Source organism: Argiope bruennichi, chromosome 11, assembly GCF_947563725.1.
Source record: "Argiope bruennichi chromosome 11, qqArgBrue1.1, whole genome shotgun sequence".
Classification (NCBI taxonomy): Eukaryota; Metazoa; Arthropoda; class Arachnida; order Araneae; family Araneidae; genus Argiope; species Argiope bruennichi.
The window spans coordinates 28,285,161-28,303,529 of NC_079161.1; the positions used below are offsets into that span (position 1 = coordinate 28,285,161).

The 18,369-nt window shown below is 27.1% G+C and overlaps 1 protein-coding gene across 1 annotated transcript in view; it reads left to right on the top strand.

The window, feature by feature from the left end:
• Positions 1 to 736: 736 nt before the first annotated feature.
• The window catches only part of LOC129957461 (mannose-P-dolichol utilization defect 1 protein homolog), a 45,273-nt gene continuing 27,640 nt past the window's right edge, over positions 737 to 18,369 (top strand). Inside the window, exons 1-4 of the mRNA XM_056069774.1 lie at positions 737 to 1,019; positions 2,465 to 2,530; positions 2,657 to 2,789; positions 7,291 to 7,495. Of these exons, the coding sequence (XP_055925749.1) occupies positions 932 to 1,019; positions 2,465 to 2,530; positions 2,657 to 2,789; positions 7,291 to 7,495 (492 nt within the window). The 5' untranslated portion in view covers positions 737 to 931. The remainder of the gene's footprint in view (positions 1,020 to 2,464; positions 2,531 to 2,656; positions 2,790 to 7,290; positions 7,496 to 18,369) is intronic.

An 18,369-nucleotide genomic window follows, 5' to 3' on the forward strand; every position in this document is an offset into this window, starting at 1 on the left:
TCAGAGAAGAAAATTTGCATGCTCACATCAGCTGTCTACTTTGTTTTATAAATCATCTTTGTTATTTCCCTCTCCTCCAAAGAAAAGTATGGTGTCACAATAAAATGTAATACAATGAAAAGCATTTAGATGAATTGCATTTTTTGTTTATCATGTAATCTTGAAATCGTTTGATTCTTATATCTTGTAGGTATTACAATATTGTAAAATATCTGGGGTGAAAATTGAGGATTTCAGTCTCACATAATGCTTTCAATATCTAATGAGATTCAAAACTACGTTCACTTTACAATTGCTTTCGTGTTCCTTCAAAGCAGAACATAATGAATCTAAATTAAACTGAAATTTATCGTATTACAATGTGATTTCCTAAAATCATAATTAATTAATACCATTCTACAAGAATACTCTAAAATTCTTTTGGTAATTTATTACTTTTATTGTTATAACACTTCTTCAGAATTGGGAAAATGTGGAAATAAATTTATCGAAACGCATTGATCGTTTGCGCAAAATTATTTTGTTGAAAAATATTTAAGCGTTTTGAAAAATTTTCAATAAATGCAAGGAAAAATGTAAAAATTTTAGATTTTTTTCAAGTGTTTTTAACAATGTTGTTAAAAATACTTTATGAGCAAATTTACAGCATTTCGGAAATTTTCTGTAAGCAAACTTTATACCGGAAACTGCATACATACCATATCCGTTTTATCTGCCCTCAAAATTAAAACGAAACAAAACTAGCATCTTTCTGTGCTACGTATCTAGCCTCCAGCGGAAATCCAAAAGTGAAGTGCGTCTGCTGTTAATGCAAGTCGGATTGGAATCAACTATTAAAAACATGATGACCTGATGTTTAGATAAAATAAGTATTTTCCGTGCCTTCCCTTCCCTCGAATTAGACTATAAGCGTTTTAAGTTACAACTTAAAATGGGTGATTTTTTGCGCAACGTATTGTCTAATTTTATGTCCGATAAGTGCTACAATGAATTTTTCATTAAATTCAACTTTTTTGATGGCAAGTATTATTTGAATTTTTAAAGTTTATTTTTTATAAGCGTTTTCCCATATGATCGGATCATTATGGGGAAAAAAAAGTGCACGATCAAATATATTTATTCTCTAAATTAGCTAGATGATGGCATAAAAAATCATTCTGACTTCCTTAAACCGTCCAACTTATATCTCACCTTTATGAATTATTTAAATCAAAGTGAAGGCTGCATTGAACGAAATTATGGTAAAAGGATTTTCTTTAAGTCAATGACATGTTTTCTAATTTATGAATTATATAATTTTATGAATACGAAATTCATTTTAAAAAGATAAATTTGGTTAATAGAGATCAAGTAGGTTAATTCAAATGTCGTAACCCATGTTCATTAAATTTTCAATTTCTATTGTTTAATATAGATTATGCAGATTTCTAATTAAAATTTAAGGAGTTGGAAAAGTGTATTCGATTTTATATATAATATTCGGTTATTACTGATTTTATAATGCTATTTTATTGAAACAGTTATTGTTGTTTTAAATTGAAATAAAAATCTTTTATGTAGCCTTTTACCTCTCTATAAACATATAATGCGTTGCATTATTTATCTGCACATGTATAATCTCATAAATTTCAGAAATCTTTGTCTTTGATTAGATTGATTTGAAATAAAGATTTCTTGAAGATAAAATAAAAATTGCTTTCTTCTTGAAAACTGTAAATATTTTGCTTGGATTTTAAATTACTGTAATTTTAATCAAGTAACTTATTGAATAATATTTACCATTAAAATTGAATTTATTTTAATATTTTTTAAGTTGTTCAAAACAGTTAATTATTTTTTAAAAATAAATTTTTGTTCATATGGGCTACAAGAGGAATATGTTTTGTAAAGACAAGATTGTGTTTTATTTATTCATTTCTTCAATGATTTTACTTTCAGCTGTTATATGGGAATTTTCGAATGATGTGGAGTGATATAAATTTTAGGTGTCATTTTTTCCTTCTTTTGTTGTAATTATTTTTGTTAATATTTGATGCTATTAATATGATAGCATCAAATACATAAATAGATAGAAGTTGATAGAAAATACTGTGGATAATATCACCGCATGAAGTATTTTTCATATCATACTGTAGAGTATTTTTCTATTACTTCTATAGTAGTTAAAATATGTGCATATATACCAGGTGATGCTTATCTTTGTAAAACTTATGACATCTTGGTACATTTTTAGATTGATATTTTTATATTGATTGTATGTATTCAAATTTCATGATAACTGCACTAAGAGAAGTATGACATTTATAATTCATTGTGTTTTATATAATATGGGTTAAAATTATTTATAAATTAAGAATTTTTCATTATGTAAATAGATAAATAATATGGATTGATATTATCTTTTTTTAATAATCGGTTATTTGCGCTGATTTTAATTGTTTGCTAAAATAATTTTTTTTCTTAGTTGAATGCTTGAAACATACAATTAGCAAGGCTTTAGGAACTGGAATAATTGCTGGTTCAACATTAGGTATGCATATTTTGTGTTTCTGATTTATTTTGTAAACAATATATTTTGAATTTTTATATTTTTAACAATATTTGCACAGTTTAAAATCCAGAAACTCAATTCATTGCCTATTTTTCTTTTATCTAGTGAAATTTCCTCAGATTTTAAAACTTGTAAATGGTAAAAGTGCTGTAGGTATCAGCTTTTTAGGAGTTTTACTCGAACTGATTGCTGTAACTTCTTCTTTTGCATATAACTATGCAAAAGGATATCCATTTAGGTAAATATATATTTAAAAATATTAATTTTGTATTATATTCTTGTTGCAAGTTATTTTGCAAAATAACAATGCCCTTTTTGTAATAAACTACAAAATAATGTTATTTGAAATTTAGTATTTACTCTATTATTTATTACTCATATATTTAAAAACATATTGTTGTTTATTTATTATTCTATACCCATATAAAATAAATGTTTAGAATCATTGTAAAGTAATCCTAGTAGTTTTCATGAAATTATTGCAGCTGTAGAATATATTGAATTTTTAATTTTGTGAAAATAAAAAATTCCATGTAAATAAAATTGTTATAAAGTTAAAAAAAATTATAATAGAAATAAAAATAAATTCAGAATACTTTATTGTATTTTTGCAATGTAAACGCTAGTTATGTAAAATTAATTTCATGTTGATTCAATTAGTAAACAGTGTTTTTATTTAAATGATGTATTGATTGTTGATAAATGATGTATTGATTGTTGATAAATGATGTATTGATTGTTGATAAATGATGTATTGTTGATTTATAAAATATATAATTGATAAACAACTATTTCTAACAAAACACTTGCAATTCTTACATATTTAATGTAGTTTTTATCACAAAAAACATTTTATGGATGCTTTTCTGTTATTTGAATGGTAATTGTTTTCAAGTTTAGTATCAGTTTTTCATGAATGTGCATGCCAAAATACATTATCCAAGCTAACGTCAAGTTATACATATCATGACATGTGGCTATGCTATTTATTGAAATTGGGGAACATTTTAGAATTATCAAACTGGTAGAAAAGGACCATTTTGTGATTTGGAGTGATTTCTATGATTATAAATGAAGAACTATGGCTAATTAATGAATTTTGATACAAAGATAGGATTTATACATTGTAGTAGAAGCGTAATGTTCTCCATGTCCTTCAGGATTATTGTAGCATATTTTGAAAGTTAGTAACAGAGTTTTGGTTTAAATTCCCTTAAGGCCTGAATTCTATGAGATTTGATATGCATATTGCATCTAAGAGTACCTGAAATTGTAATTTGAGAATCATTTTGAATATTTTCTTCTAAGAATTTTCCAATTTGCAACTGTCTATTAGTATTGTGCCTAATTTTCTTTATATTGATTGGATTAAAAAAAACACATTTATCCAGGACTGAAAATGGGAAGCAGTTGTAAATACCGAAAATAAAAAATGTTAAGAAATTGAAAAAAAAAAAAAAAAAAAAAAAGATAATCTTAATGACTTTTTCATATAATCATTTTACTATCTAGAGGACTATTAGGCAATTTGCACATTTATCACATTATAATGTGTCGCTAACTCAACATTTGAACTTGAAAAATGTTTTTGATTTTTTTCTCCCTTACATTCATTGCCTACCATGTTTAATTTTTAATTCTTGCAACATTTCACTGTGATATACTTGAAAAACAAACTGCCACTTTCTCTTTGATGCATGTATATTCTTTATAAATAAATTTCTACATAAACTTTTGGCATCTAAAATTGCATTTCTAATGAAATCTTCTATACTGTTATAATAGAGTGACATAACTGAAATTTCAAAATATACAAAAATACATTCTGTATGATTTTTTTTTATATAACGTCATAGTTGTTTTGCCACATATTCACTATACTTGCTACAATTTTAATATTCTTTTATAAATCTGTAAACTTTGTTTTACTTTGTTCATTAATTAGTTGTAACCATTTATAATAGGCAGCTATCATTTTGAAATATATTCATATTACCATTTTGACTAACCACAAAAATTAATCCAAACCAGTGTAATAATTGAAAATTTTGCTATTGAAGGTATTCGGAATATTTTATATATATGCGAATTTCAGATTAATAAAAATATTTTTGCATCGTTTTGAAATCAGGGTTCCTCAATTTTGTTTTTATCACTCATTTCTCCTTTAATTATGCAGTTCTTGCTTATCACTCTCCCTTATTTGTACCAATAAGTTCTGCCTTAGTTACTTAATTCTTTTTTATCATTTTTCTCTTTGTTGTAGAGTCTTAAGTTTCTGCTTGGCTTTATTATTATCCTACTGGGGAACACTTCGAATATGTCGATGTAAAGTTACCATATAAGTTAAGTTTTTATATTCCCCACTATATGTAACAGTGGTGGGAAATTGAGTTGCTGATGTTTGGTCATACCCCTTTGTGGGTGTTGGATGTATAGGCTGCATCATAATAGTGACCATTTTGCATTTATTTCAGTGCTTGATTTGCAGTCATGACAAGACTGATAATTTAAATGATAGTGGATGCTTCAGAAGGCTGGGGGAGGGGCAGCTCTTTTTTCAGTTGACTTTATCATTTATACAAATTTTAAAAAAATTTATATTGTAAAGATATTTATGTCAGAGTTGCTTGATACGATACTAAACTTTGATGTTAACCAAAAGGTTGAGAGGTGATGTTTGATACGATAATAGAAAAGAAATCGAAGCACTTACTACTACTACATTTGTTACAAATATTTTTAAAAAATGAAATATTTATGCATGTACATAACTGTAGATATCTGTAAAATATATAAAGACAGAAATTTGCTGGGGAAATTTCAAAATTCTATCTCATAGTAACATTAATTTAAATTTGGAAGGGGTGGATTATAAAATTGGTGATCATATCATGTGCATCCATTAAATAATTTAATCTATACTGGTGTTCTCTCAACATTCTTGAATAGGCAGCAAACTCTAAAAGGTCATGACAAAGTCTAATAGTGACTAAATATATTGCATTTTATATTTTATAATATAATAGAGAAAATATTTAATGAGTTTTCGGTGATTTCTTTCCCACTAATGGGTCCATCTGTAATTTTAATCACAAGATTGAATGTAAAATTTTATTTATCTGAGACATTGCATTTTTTAAATTATTGTATCCACGTACTTTCAAATATGCAGATCGGTAGATTATCTCTCCATCTACATTTAGTCCAAAATGTAATATACATATACTGTGATGATTGTAAATATTTATAACAAATTTAATCTCTTTTCGTTTTTGAGTTATTATTTTGTTTATGTATATACATATGTACAAACAAACTTAACTCAGATTTATTACAACCAAAATTCAATAAAAATGTACAAATTCAAGATTATATATTAAATTTCATCCCTCTATAAAGTTTCTCAGTTATCAGATATAATTCAAAAATTGCAATTTTTAGACTCGGAGATGTCTAAAATGTTGAGATTCATCAAAATACCAAAGTTGAATTTTTTGACATTTGCAACATTTTTTTTTTAATAGTTTATATCTGAGAAAGTTAAAAAAAAAAAAAAAGAAGCATAATATCAAATCAAATGATGATTTAACTGTTCATTGAAAGCTGCATTTTGTTTGACAGTATCAAAAAAATTATCTAGAAACTTTCTTTTATTAAATATATGTCTGGAATTAAATGTAAATTTGTATTTGAATATATTCATTTATAGAAAATTTTAAATGGAGAAAAAGAAAATATATTCTTTAATATTAATGTTTTAGATCAGAATATCTGATCAAATCCATGGGATGAAAGATTGATGAAAACGGACTTCAGTGATTATTTTTTCTTTTTTATATATGAAATATCTGAGAAAAAAATTATAATTTTCAAAAAAAAAAATGATCTCTAGACTTATAATCTAAATCTCCTCACATGTTAAAAAAAAATCATTTTTGGAATACTGCCTATCTGCCTGTGAACAAGATAACTGAAAAAAAAAGTATACATTTGATTAGCAAAATTTAATAAATAAACTTTGAAGCAGAATTGTAGATTTCTATGGAATATTAGGTGAAATCTGTTGTCATCCATTTTCATGTGAGCATATTAACTCAGAACTGAAACAAGTCAAAATGTTGGGATTCCATTTGTCACTAGAAATATAAAAGTCTTGGTATAGGTCTGTATAAAGGATGTCTATTTGATTGTGTGTCTATCTGCCTGAAAAATACAAATGCAGAAATTTCCAGATCTTAACTCATTGTGTGCATAAAGTATGTAATGAGATTTTGCTTGTAGTTCCTTGCCTGTAATGTTTCTTAATATGTATACTTTAAATATTCAGACATGATTCATTTCAGCATTTTTGGAATCAAACTTTGCCATTTTTGAAATTGATTAGTTTTTTTTATGTAATAATCATTTAATATTTCAGGTTCTTCTACTACATATTTATATGTTTTAATAATCATATTTTATTTCTTAGTGTTTATGTTTTCCACAGTTTAGTAATTAGTTCATGAAGTTTCACTTTTTTTCCCCCCCAAGCCTGTCTCCTTTCTAGGTATTTGAACAGTTAGAAATCTTTGCTTACATTCAGATACTTGTTGATCACATTAAACATTCATTCTCGTTAAAAGTTATATAATTATGATACCTAAACCTTTGTATAGTTATGATTTTTAATTTTTGAAAACCCTGTTTTTTTATAATTATGAATTTTACAGCTTGAATTTATTTCTTTATTCTTTTAGCTCATGGGGTGAATCTGTCTTTTTAATGATTGAGACTGCTATCATAGCCTTTTTAGTTCTCTTGTACAATAAAAAGACTGGACAGGCAAATGTTTTTGCTGCATTGTACAGTTTGGTCACTTACATGCTGTACAGTGGGATAGTGCCAATGAATGTACTCTGGAATATGCAAGTTGCAAATGTTCCAATAGTTGTGTGCGGAAAAGTAAGTTTTCAATTTCTTTACTTATTATCATTTTGTGCCTTATCTTATTTTAAACTCACTTTAAATTGTAGATCATGAGGTTCAATAATGAGGCAACTGTCTTGGTGACATTTCTGATTTGTTTGATGATAAAACCAGGGGTTGTAACTGTCTACTAGTACTGATTTTTCAAACCATGATTTTTCTAGTTGAACTTACGAAAATAACAAAATAAATAAAATAAAAGCTTCTTATCTGTTCCCAACAGCAGCTGAAAAATATGCCAAATGAGTCATTTTTCTTTTAGAGACATTTATCAAATTTGTTACTAAATGAGCCAAGAATGGCCTCATTTAAATCAAATCTTTCATTTAAAAGTGTGCGATTCTTCTGTGTTTTTTATAATACATGCTGTTGACATATTAACTGGGAAGTAATTCATTTGGTCTGTATTTCAAGTGTTGTAAAAATAATGAAAAAAGTACCACAGATAGTTTTATTATATTTTTTTACTTCATGCAATTCACTATCATGGGATATAACTGTGTGGATTATTAATATAAAGCATTTTACTTAATATAAAGGAACTTTAGTGCCATACCAATGCTGAACTTTTGAACTTTATTTTATATTTACAATTCTTTATTGTAGTGAATGCATTACAGAAGTATTTATAACTAATTAATATATGGTTTTCTGGATAAGCATGAAAATATGAAAATGCATTGCTGTAATTAAGTTTCAAATTTATTATAAACCTTTAATTTGCATTTGTGGTTTTGCATCAGAATACAATAAGGCAATACGAAAGATAAACAGTTGAATGTCAGTAAATGGGCACAATTTTATCATGTGGATCAACTTCCTGCACTGCTATATAGTTTTTCTTACACAATAATAATTATATTTTTATAATTGCAGTGATATTTTTCTTTGTTTCTGATGCATTTTAGCATTTTTGACACATATTTAAATGTTCAGCACCACAAATCATATTTAATCAAATTGTAGTAAATTTTTTGTCTTTAAAAACATTCCTTGTATATAAAATTGTTTCTAAATCTGAGAATTGGTTGAAAATGCCATTTATTAAAATAAGGAATGACAGGCTATAGTGAACACAAATGATTGGTAACTGTCAGTCATTGCTTGGAAATTTCTGAATTGCAATAATTTTTTTCTTTTTATTTTTTTTTGTTAAAATTTGAAATGCAAATGAGTTTGCGATATATAGCAATTGCTATTTTACTATTGTCACCATAGCTAAACATTTCAATCCAAGCAAATACAATAATTAATAGATTAGAATGTATCATATCTAGAAACACTTTTGAATTAAAGTATGCTTTTGCTGTATTTTGCATTTATACATTTTTATTCATGTTTAGTTATTTAAATGATTATAAAACTGAAATTTAGGCATAAATTGTGACTACATAATATACATACACAGATCAAACTATATATAAACTCAATTCATCCACTTTATAAGTGGATGAATTGCATAAAATCTTGTTTCTCATTTATAAGGTCCGAAATATTAAAATATATATTATTCTGTTTATATGCCTACTTGCTCCACTTCTTTTGTCAATCTTTTTCTTAATTTTAACATCAAAGTTTTTCCTGGTTCATCTTTTTATTAAGTAGCACAAGTCATTAACTGACTAACTAACTGGTCATTAACAATAGGTGACTAAAAGAACCAAACTAACTAACCAGTCATTAACTGGCTGCATTTGATAGAATTCTCTTGCAGGCTAGAATTGATTGTTTATTTTTGTAATGAGACATTGTAGATTATAAAAAGGATGTTTAAATTGTCAAATTATGTTTTTTAATTTCTTGTATTGGCAGTAAACTCAGAAAATATTTAATAGTAAAATAATTCAACTTTCAGATTTTTATAATTTTTATCATTTTTACGACTTTTTTTAATTTGATTTTTTTGGATTACATTTCCTTGTTTCTGGATATATAAACATGGTAATCCAAAGTTGCAATGAACCAAATTTAATATATTCCCTTGCACTAAAATTGTTGATTTGTGTTAAATTTTGGAGCAAATTTTTTGATTGAAAGAGATACATAACATAATAATTATAAAAATTCTTCATTATGAAAATATTACAGAAAAAGACCGTATTTATTAAAAAATATTCTTACATGTTAATTGCCATCCACATCCACAAAAAGTGCTATATTTTGTATTTTATTTACCCATGGATTCCCATTTATAGGACATTATAGAAGGTGTTCCTTTAATCTTGGAACAAATATTAAAGATTTGCAGATACAAACCATTTTTACTATAAAACATGGGATTGCAAAAAGGATGGCTCATACATGATTTTGCATTAAACAGTTGTGTAAAATTAATTAAACATAAGGTTTTGCTTTTCTGTCCGTATTGTATCCCCCCCCCCAGCTTTCAGTAGTTTTTGCATAGCACTTCTGTTTTTCATTCAGCTACTGCCAATATTCAGCTTGTGCCAATAGCATTTAGTGTTTTTTTATTGTTGTGAAAATCACATTCCATTAAAAGAAAAAGGGTGTTTCCATTTGAAATTTTCAAAATTTTGTCACTGCGATAGTGAAATCTGAACTATTATTTTTTTACATCATTTTTAAATGCACTTTAAAATATTTGCATTTAAAATTTATTTTGCTTCCATGAATGACTAGAGCCCCCCTGCAGCATTTGGGATCTCATGTTCTATTCTAAAAATGACATCTTTATGTGTACTTGATTTTATGTGTTTTGACCTAAAGTTTCTCCTGTGGTTTTAGAAATACCTCGTGTATTTATTGTTAATTATTTTTATATGTTTGCTGCCACTTATTTATTGAAAGTAATCTATAGATTTTATTTTTTTATATGTAACAGAGCTAATTTGTTTTTGTTTTTGGGGGGGGGGAATGAATTTTTAATGATATTTAAGGGAACATTTGATTGTCAACTATACAAGCATTTTTAACAAATAATGCAAATACAAACTTATGGATTAATATATGAGAATCGAATTTGGCATTGTACAAATCATATTCAACCTTTTTGTTTGTAATTTTCTTGTTGAAAACTTCTATTTAATTACATTGCAAGTTCTTTAATTATGTTTTAAGTTTTTAATCCATTTCTAAATTATATAATTTTGGGCATAATATTTCAAGCTGATAAATAGTGTTAAATAAATATTTTATCATCTTAAAAATGTGAAAAAGTTATTTTTCATTGCTTGCAACAAGAACAATGAAGTTTCCTATGATTTTGCTATGAAATTTCTTGCAAATTTTAAAGAATTATTTACTTTACATGGATGATTTTGAAATGCAGTTCTTCTTCTTTAAATAAGGCATATGTATTGTTAAAATCATATATTGATTATATTCAATTTCCACTTTTATGCTTGTTAAATGCAGTTATATTCCTATTCAGTTTTATTGCATGTTTAATCAAAAGAAAGAAAAATATTGATGTTGTTATTATGAGTATGTGCCAAGATTTTTCTTCTTCTTTAAAAATTGTTTTACTTCCTTTAATGTCCTAATAGTGGTAAAATAGATAATTTTGTCACTCAAAAAATTTTCCCAAATGTATAGGTATACTTGCATTTAATGATTTGATTTCATCACTTTTTTGATTTCAGCACTGATGTTTAATGCCTTTCATTTTATATTTCCTCTTGTTTTATCAGATCTTATCTTAGATTTTTATTGCATTGTTGCTTTTGTCTTAAAAGATCGTCAATTTGACTATGCACCATTATATTGGTAAACTAGATAACCAACCCTTTGATCCTCTAATTAATCAGTAATGCTATAACTGAATCTTTTTGGATTTTATTTCATTCTTTTTATTGCCATGTGATTAGAAACCAGACAAAGGACATTTTTTTTTTATTGATAAGATTGATTGCACTTTTATGGCATTCCTTCCCATTTCGGATGAATCAACATTATTGCTGCTCTATGCTTTTCAGTAAATCCCATATTTTATCCAATTAGTGTTGCAGAAAAATATATTTTATCAAAGTTCATTTTAAACTTAAAAATAACTATTGAAAAAAATTATTAATTCATTTGATTCTTTTCAGACATAACTCATTCAATTACTTACTGGGCAGTCAGGGAGTTATTGAGATTTCTTATAAATATTATTTTTTTATTATCTAATAATAATTGCATAAAGTTACTATATGTTCTTCAAAAGAAATGACTTACTGTATTATGTTTGTTTTGATTAAGCTATAATACCATTTTTATTTCTTGCAATTCAGTATTAATTATTTGATAAATGAGTGTACATACAGTCTCATTATGTATCTAAAATTTTATGTCATGAATTAATGACTATATAATTTAAATGGTGCCAGTTGAAGAAGATTAAGTTTGTTGCCTAAAAGCATTGACTGAAATTTAGATGCTTATTTAGTGTATATACATCTAATAAGAAAAACTGTTTTAATGAAGTAAAGAATATTGTTTTATGAAGTATCAATTAATAAATATTCTGATGAATTACATATTTTTATACAGATTCTAGATTCTATAAGTCACATTTATTAAAATATTTTTTAAACACTAATAGTTTAAGTTTTAAAAAAATGATATTCTTTTGTGACTAAAATTGCTTCTGTTTGAGCTATGAAAATTTGAATATTACTATTGTATAAAAAGTTTTTGAAATTAAAATGAGAATGTTAAATAAACCTTATATTTTTAAAAGCTAAAAAAAAAGTTGTATTAATTTTCTCCATGAGTTAATGATATTTCTTATACAGATCTTTCAATTTTTTTCTCATAAACGGAAGTATAAAAATGGTATGAACGTTTTGAAACAGATAATTAAATATAAATTTATATTAATAAAAAAAATGAAAATAAACCAAATCAGTAGCTGTACCTGATATAAATTATAATTTAAAAAATTTAATTAAATGAACTTATAAGAATTCTTTTAGAACAAATGAAAAAATTGCTGATGATAGACGAAAAGACGAAATATTGATAATAAAGATAATAATCAAAAATTTTACCATTATCTAGCAAGAGAATATCTATAAATATACTTATTTAAAAATCGTCTGCATCTATTCATCTGCATAAATTTTGAAAAATTAATAAAGAAAGGAAGATAGTTAGGAAATGAAGTGGTTTAATTGAAAAAGTAAAAACTGAAGTTTAAAATGATATAAAAGAATTTATATGGCAATTTCCTCTGAAGTTACTGCGGAAAAATGGCAATATTTCGATTAGTTTTTAATTCAATAAATATTTAATTGACTTTTTTTTTATTTTGAAAAATTGATGGCATTCTTTCTCTTGTTTTAAGCGTAATAAATGTAAAAGGAATCCGTGAAACTGGCTCAGTTGTTGAGAAACATTGCCACAATGGCTTTTATATAAAGTGGCTCAAACAATTGAGAGTATACTTTACTTTTACTTGATAAATCTAACTTTCATCATAAATAATACATTACCGAGAAGTAAAAACATGTTTTTTATTTTTGCAATATATTTTATTTTTAAAAAATTGTTTCATTTAAAGTAAAAATAAAGAAAAATCAACGAAAAACTTCTAAATTGGAAAGTTTCAGAAGCATTTTAAATAAACATATGCACATTTTTATCTAAAAATATTGAGAATACACGCATGAAATTTTTGTAATATCTCGCATAGAAAAAAATGTCAGTATTTAGTTGCATGCCTTTTGGCTTTTATAATGGCCTCTAAACGTCTTGGTACCGATTCGACCAACTTTTTATTAGTATCTGAATATATTTTACCCCATTCTTCTTGCAACATTTGTTTTAACCCTTTAAAGGGCCATTTTTTTCTAGTCATATTATGTTAAAATATTTTTAGGCTTGAAATTAGAATAAGAAAAGCGATTTATCTAGCTTATTAGATAAATTTAATTTGATTAATTAATAATTAAGTGACAAACCAAGACATATCATTTTGTGCGAGATAAAAAACTGAACCATCTAAGTTTCTGTCTTTCTAAAAAAATTTGTCAGAACTTATGCCAACCTACATAATTTCATACAAAGATTGATAAATTTGGTGGGAAGCATACTTCCCACGGCCTTAGAAAGGGTTAAATGGATTTTTTTCTAATTTTGTGTTTTTGGACCGCTGTTTCGAGTGTGGTCCACATATTTTCAATGACAATGATGCCGGAGGACTGTGGTGGCGTGTGTAACCGCTGTTTACAATGAAAAATACACCACATTTTGACGTTCGTGTCGTGTGTTTGGGGCGTTGTCCTGCTGAAAAATGAAGTTTCTATCTAAACCCAAATTTTTACCACTTTCCTATAGATTGTTGCGAAGTTTATCCAAGTAAACCGTATGGTTCATAATGTCATCTCTAAAAACTAAATTTCCGACTCTGGATGAAGCCATACAACCACGAACCATGATGGAGCCACCACCATGTTTAACTGTAGTAAGTCAATTTTTTTTTTTTTTTTTTTTTTTTTTTTTATCCAAAGCGGTATTGGGCTTTCTCCATACGATGGGGACCGACGGCCGTCACTGCCAAAAAGGTTGAATTTACATTCATCACTAAATATAACTTTCTTCCATAAATTATTGGTCTTCAGTTGATGAGTTTTTGCAAACTCCAAACGCTTTTTCTGATTTTGCAAGCTGATGAACAGTTTCTTTCTAAAAACTCGACTTTTATATACAGCATGACTAATTACATTTCGCATAGTTTTGGCACTTATACTTTTGTCTGTGAATTGAGAAGTTTTTGGTTGCATGTTTGACTGCATTTACTTTAGGATCAATCTTGATTTCTTTCAAAATTTTTCTTTTGGGGACATCACATTTACTTCCACATTTATTTTGTATCAATCTATCATTTTCAATGATTTTTTGGACACAAGGATGCTTTCTACCAATAATTTAGCTATTTCACGATAATCTTAACACGAATTTCCTTACATCAATACTGGTTTCTCTTTGAGAAGCCATTATCCAATTATTCTGCAATTCAGAAAGGCTCTAAAATCTATGGTGGAATAGCATATCAGGAAATGTAGAATGATAATTAAGAACAGGAGCTATCAAACTGAACATTTGAAACACAAAATATGAATGAAACTTTTTCTGTACACTCCATCAAAATCGTCTAAATAATGTGCGAATACCCTCTGTTTTCTCAGTTTTTAAGACAAAAATCTGTCTGTGTTTATTTAAAATGCCTCTGAAACATTTCGATTTAGAAGTTTTTCGTTGATTGTTCTTTGTTTTTATTTTAAATTAAACCATTTGTTATGTGTAAAAAAAAACATGTTTGCACTTATTAATGTGTTATGTGTTATTTATGATGAAAGTCGAATTTATCAAGTAAAAATAAGGTGCATTCTCAATTGTTTGAGCCACTGTATATTAAGATGAATATGTTTAATTTTATGCAACATCCAGTGTTTCAGATGTTTATCAATACTCAATTAATGAAATATGAAAGTGAAAAATAATAGTATTCGATTTTTGGAGTTTCCATTTGTTGCATTCTTAAATTGAGAAGGCAATTTTCCGAAAATGCATTCTATTGCATAATTTTTTTTTTGTTTTGTTTTATATTCTTCGTAAAATTACTTTAGTTTCGACTTTTAAAAAAACACCGATCCATCACCGCCGTTTGATTTTTAATCATGTCAGTCCTTTCTTATCTATTGATACAGATACCAAAAGCCTACGACATCATGATTTGTTGCTGTAATTATTGAACTATTTTATAAATACTTCCATACTTTTTTTTTTAAAGTTGTGTTATGAATTCAATTTTGAACTTTAGAGATTTTTATCAAATTTGTTTTAGAGTGTAGGGGGTAGTGCCTGCGGAATTCGAGACGGGTGGGTTGAAGTAATGAAATTTCCCTCCATGATAAATCGTTTGCTATCGCTTATGCATGGCACGCGGTGGGAACGTCAACGATATTAAATGTAGGGTAATAATAAATTGCTTTAAAAATCGTTTGGGAGAAAAAAAAATTACATTTCATCTAAAGATTATGCTTGGATGTCATATGTTTTGTTATAAATGTTGATGTGTCAACAATTTTAAATGTGATTGGTAAATGGTTTTTTAAATATAATTATTTGTTACTGTAGGTGAAAGGAAATAGTAGTTATAAAAAAGAAAATGGGTAAATGGGAGAAAATAAGACAAAAACTTATTTCATCCTATTATTTTTCTTGCGTTTTGAAATTATAAGCAGTAATGAGTATTTATATTTCCGTAGTGCACAACGGATTGCTTGTTGAAGATAATTAATGGTTGAAAAACTAATAGTAATAGCATGTTGATAGAAACGAATTAAATTTGCTGTTTTTTAAATTGTAGTCTTAATGCTTTTATTCTTCGATTCGCTGCTATTTCCGGATTTACTATTTCTGCTATTTCGAAAGTGCACAACGGATTGCTTGTTGAAAATAATTAATGGTTGAAAAACTAATAGTAATAGTTTGTTGATCGAAACGAATTAAATTTGTTATTTTTTAAAGTTGTGCTCTTAATGCTGTTTATTCTTGCTTCGATTCGCTTTATTATTATATTAACTGATATACCCAAATAACATACATAAATATTTGTCTTTAATTTAATTTACTAATCGTCTCCTTTTAAACTTTCAATATTCTTCCAAAATTTTGCTAATGTGTTCTTAAAACATTTATTCTTGCGTTTGAATAATAAAAAAAATATCGTTGCAAATTGTGTATCTAATTAATTTTGAAGAATTTATTAGAAAAAGAGAAAAAAAAAAAGCTATTCGAATAGGAAATTTGTATCGCTGAAAAGCTAATTTTTTAAAACTTCATGCTGTTGAAAAAATAAATTTCATGTAGTTAAAAATAAAAATTAAACTAAAAGTAATTTTTGTTGAATAAAATTTTCTGTGGATGTCACGAGAATAGCATTATCAAAGTAGATGTCACCAGATAGCAAAATAATTTTTTTTTATTTTGAAAATGTGGATCTATTTAATTGCTTATTAAATTTTGAAAAAATAATAAAGATTATATTTAAAAATTGTGTGGAAGTGAAATGAATAGCATTGAAAAGGTAACACTGCAAATTTTTTGCAGAAAAACGGCTATTTTTTTTCCTAATTAATTGAATACAGCATAAATTAACTTTTGCTCTTTGTAAAGGTCACAGTATTTTTTCTCGTATCTTAACATAATAACTGTATAAAGGTGACTGGATTTGGAACAACTGTTTATAAAGTGATGTGGAATATACAAGCATATGTAGCTACATTGAATTTTATTGATATTGAAATTTTTAAAAGGATTGATTTTTTTTTTAGGACTGATAGAAACATAAACATCTGAAAGGCGTTTTAAATCCTTTCGTTTTTACTAACAAAGAGGAATTTCGAAAAAAAAAAAAGTTTGAAAGTTCGATATCGATATTTTGATGAATCTACATATTACAGACCGTTTTACTTTTTCGTATACAAAGTATAGAACAAGATAATTACAAAACAACAAGAGCAAGATAGATAAAATTCGGAACACAAATTTAGCGTCTATAATATAGATACATATCAAAGTTTGTGTTGAATCTGACAAGGAGTTGACTGTCTGTCGGTCTGTACTTCCAGGCACATGTAAACGCAATAACTCAAAAACGCAAGCTTTTAAATATATCAAATGCGTACTGTTGTATCAAATTTTTGTTTCAATCGATTGGGAAAACGCGTCTAAAACACAAATTCGATTTTTGGATACTATCAGTCGCATGCTAATGTGTAATTGCCAAATAACTGGTGACGTATCTAATGAGACATCCAGTTAAAATACTAAATTTACGCCAAAAGTTAGCATTTCACAATTATTGTACGCTAGTACCAATCAAGGCATTCTCTGGGATAACACCTTTATTAGAAAGTATGCGAGAAAGTTTTGGAAAGACCACACTCAAGCTGGTTTTTAAATGCATTCCTTATTAATGACTTAAAAGCGTAAAAACTCAGTATTATGGCAAAACGAACTGATTTCCAAAGTACTTAATTGTTTTAGAAATTTGTTAAGAACTTTTGCAATTCATTAAAGAATTCCGTTTTGCTGAATTTCTGCGGCTGTTATTTTTCATAATTTTATATTTGTAATCTGATAACCAAGGAAAATGAGAAATGGGTTGTTTTTGCTATCAAAATGCGATTAAGTCTCTGCCTCTCTGTAGCAGGAAAAGGAACCAACGACTGTACGACCCTTATTTTTAATTTAACGTTGCAAACGTCATACGCGTTCCGAAAATTCGTTATTTATTCCCCTTGCGCAGTTCCGTCCTAAAAGTCTTTTGTTGGGCAAAAGATGAAAATTTTCGAAAGAAGGGGCTCCCTCCCTTCCGAAAACTCTAGGGGAACTCTACTCCCACTCCCCCTTCCATCAACTTTTCACATTCCATTTTTCTCGCCATTAAAAAAAAAAAAAGTACATTCTCGTCATCTTCTTTTTCCTCGAGCAACAAAAGGAGCGCTTTTAAACTGTTTTCGTATAGGTTCAAGAGTAATGAAATAATAAACAGGATAATAACAATGATGATAGTGGCAACGGTGGTGAAATATTAGTGAAGGGAAAAGTCTTTCCCTTCCATATCTTTGTTGTCTAGGAAAAACAATTTTCTTTGAGCTCGCGGAATATCGTTTTAGTTCTCTTCTCACGTCTTGCCAACGACTTTTAGCTCAAGAAATATTCGACGTGGAAAATGAAGTGAAGGGAAATGCGCGGTCACAGATGAGTTTGAGAATTAAAATCGTTTGCAACATTTTTTTTTTTTTTTTTTTCCCCTTCCACACTCAGCTTCTGTCTCTTTTTTTTTTACCTTTAATTTTTTTTTAAATGCGTATTCTTTTTATTACATTTGGCATATT